The sequence below is a fragment of the Monopterus albus genome, unplaced genomic scaffold (assembly GCF_001952655.1).
Source record: "Monopterus albus unplaced genomic scaffold, M_albus_1.0 scaffold26.1, whole genome shotgun sequence".
Taxonomy (NCBI): Eukaryota; Metazoa; Chordata; class Actinopteri; order Synbranchiformes; family Synbranchidae; genus Monopterus; species Monopterus albus.
In genome coordinates this window covers 2,186,551-2,189,566 of record NW_018127906.1, presented here as the reverse complement: position 1 = coordinate 2,189,566, position 3,016 = coordinate 2,186,551, and the positions used below count along the sequence as shown (strand labels likewise).

Below are 3,016 nucleotides of genomic sequence, written 5' to 3'. Positions count from 1 at the left end.
ACCCTGTCCTACACAAACACAAAACTATATACGGCAATTAATTCCTGCTTGTCCCTTCATCCCTCATCGGCCCTGCCGGCGCGTATCGACGCAGATTACTGCTGATGGTCCGTTTTATCACCACGGAATATACAGCGCGGAGCGACCATAGACACACACGCACGCACACCCACACACGCCGCCTGAAACCAGAAACAACGATGATGAACTCTTAAGTTACAATACAGATGCCAGCGCACGGACCCGTGACCTTACAGGAGCATTACAGTGGGATTATATACCTGGTGACACGACGAGCCGCGCACGGAGCAGGCGCACGGAGCAGGCAAACCAAACGAGTGGAATGTTTTACAGTTTATAGTTGATGGTAAATAAACAAAAGGGAAGAACAACAACAAAAAGTGGCCTTAAAGCTTCATTAAAGCGCCTCACGATCCACGTTAATATGGATCCGTGACAGGCTGGATGTTGGACATCTCACCGTATATCTACAAATTAACTTGTTCATTTGAATTATTATAGGAACATTTAAAAATCACACGTGGAATCCCCGAGCCTTACAGGAATTTAAACATGCCACGGAAATACCAGAAATGATTAAAATATGTGTCCAAGACAGAAAATGTCAAACCAGTCTTCCCAGTAAGGTGACAGCCCAGCACTACACTGGCGCCTGATGAGTCAGAAACAGCGATTTGTGGAGCTGTGTGTTTTCACTGAACCTCCCGAGGCCCACGTCGGTTGTTTCAGCCTGATGCTGTCTGTGAAAACCAACGCTGCAAAGGAAATATCGGCTAATACGGCGCGGAGGTCAAATAAAATTAAATATTATCGAAACAGCCGCAGAAAAAACATTACAGGCATTTTATGAAGATTTTCTCTGCGTCCCGTCCAGCACCGGAGTCACGCCTCGGTCTGAACGGCTGAGCGTGATTTCAGCCCAAACCGGGAGAGTCTGGAGCCAAACACCGGACTAACGGGCCGAGCTTCAGCCGGAGCGGGTCCACAGTTAGTTTTATGTGGGACGGGACACCCCGAGCTCACTGGTGAAACGCACCTCCAGGATGAGGACAGCGGTGGGTGTTTGTCTTTTACGCATCACGGCGCTCTGTCAATATCTGTCTCACTCGGACTCACAGCAGACAAGTAAGAAAGGAGTTTGGCCAATTCACGCGGAGTAAAGACGTGCTTTCTGGGGAAAACACTAAAAATAACAGGACTAACAATACATAAAGATAAAATAAAAAATAACGACTGTTAAAATAAAACGTTAAAAATAAAGCAGAGTTTTAAATTCATTTAAAAGGTGTGGTTCTGTTTAAACGCCCCCAAAGACACAAAATAAATAGTCCTGAAATAAAACGAATATGGAAGTAATCGATTACTTTCATTGCAGTTAAGTGGGATTAACCATGAGCGCGCACAACTGGGAAGAAACACCTCAAATAGACTCTGGTAACTCTGGTAACCACGGACCGTGAGCTGCAGGCCTGCTGCTGTCTGAGGGTTGGAACCCCGGCCGAGCTGCTGACCTCTGACCCATGACCCTCCGCGCCCCCTCCCCTCCTCCTCCAGCTCCTACTGTCCAACATGGCAGCCGTCAAACTGTAACGCGTGTCACACGTGGATTCAGGACCTCTTCTTCTTATAAATAAAATAAATACTTGTTAAAATGAATGATTTTATGTGTTCAGCAGAATTTAAATCACGTGCGTATTTAATATTAAATGTAATTTTTTAATAGTTTAAAGAGCATCACATTTTAAGCTGATGAGAATCTGAGGAAAGATTAAGGTGGTAACAAATATGTAAATGACCGTTAATTTATTTCTCACCTGCTTCACAAGTCCAAATAAATGTGCAGTTAAAGCCTGACACTAATTCTGTGGGGCTTTGATTTAATATACACTATAAAAACGCCATTAAATATTGAGGAGAATGCAGCAAATCAAACTTGTAATAAACTAACAGTTGTTTATAACACTGCATTTCTGTCTGAAATAATAAAAAACTGAATTAGAAATAATTAGAACTTTTCCTATATTTACAAATAATCTATGTATTCAATGAGGCACAATAAGATTCCCAGGGAGCTCTTTTTTTTTACTGCACACACAACGTTCCTGGACAAATATAACAGATATTATAAAACTATGAAAATACGAATAGAGACAGTTTGTCACGGCAGGGAACAGTGCTGCAGCTCCCGACTGAGAACTGGAATATTACAACAGTGTAATCCAGCTGCTGTATAAATAAGCTTTATTATGATGCAGTAAAACAATACTGCAAAGTTAAACAAGATTAAAATCCTACAGGGTCACAACTCAGTGCCGAGGCTGCAGAAAACATGAGAAGACTATGGAGACGCCTAAGAGACATAAGATTGTCACAGAATATTTAGCAGCTTAAACATAGTGACAAGCGCCACAGGGTCAAAGGTCAGAGACACAGTCTGTGACCCTATCAGAGGAGAACAGTGTCCTGACTGGCTGCATGTTAACACAACTGACTAAAGTGACAGGTCTGTTTGTGTGTGTGTGTGTGTGTGCACGTACGGTTGTTGAGCTCTCCTGTGTGGTTGCTCAGTGGGATGATTTCCATCCTCTGCTGTCCGTACAGGTAGTAGTCCAGCTCCTCCGACGTCAGCTTGAACCGCGTCGTGGCTCCTTTTCCACCCTCCTCGCTGCCTCCTCCGCTGCTGCTGCTCCCAGTGCTGCTCTTCACGCTGGACGACACCAGACCTACCCCTCCACAGCTCTGCTCTTTGGCCTGATGGAGGAGCACCACTGCTGGGTTGTGACCCTGCTGGTTCTCCGGGGGGACAACGACCACCAGATCTCCTCCTGGTCCTCCTCCTCCCCCAGGTCCTCCAGGCCCGGCACACACCGGGGCCAACGCCTGCCCAAAGAGTGCAATCTGCTGGGGGACGGGCAGCTGGGAAAGACCTGCGGAGGTGGAGATGGAGATGGAGGAGGACGGCGTGAGAGCTGCTGCCGCTGACGCCGGAAGAGAA

General features: G+C 46.0%; 1 protein-coding gene across 1 annotated transcript in view; it reads right to left on the bottom strand.

Moving 5' to 3' along the window:
* prdm6 (PR domain containing 6) overlaps positions 1–3,016 on the bottom strand; it is a 120,044-nt gene that overhangs the window by 73,153 nt on the left and 43,875 nt on the right. Inside the window, 1 exon segment of the mRNA XM_020595337.1 lies at positions 2,559–2,999. Within this exon segment, the coding sequence (XP_020450993.1) occupies positions 2,559–2,999 (441 nt within the window).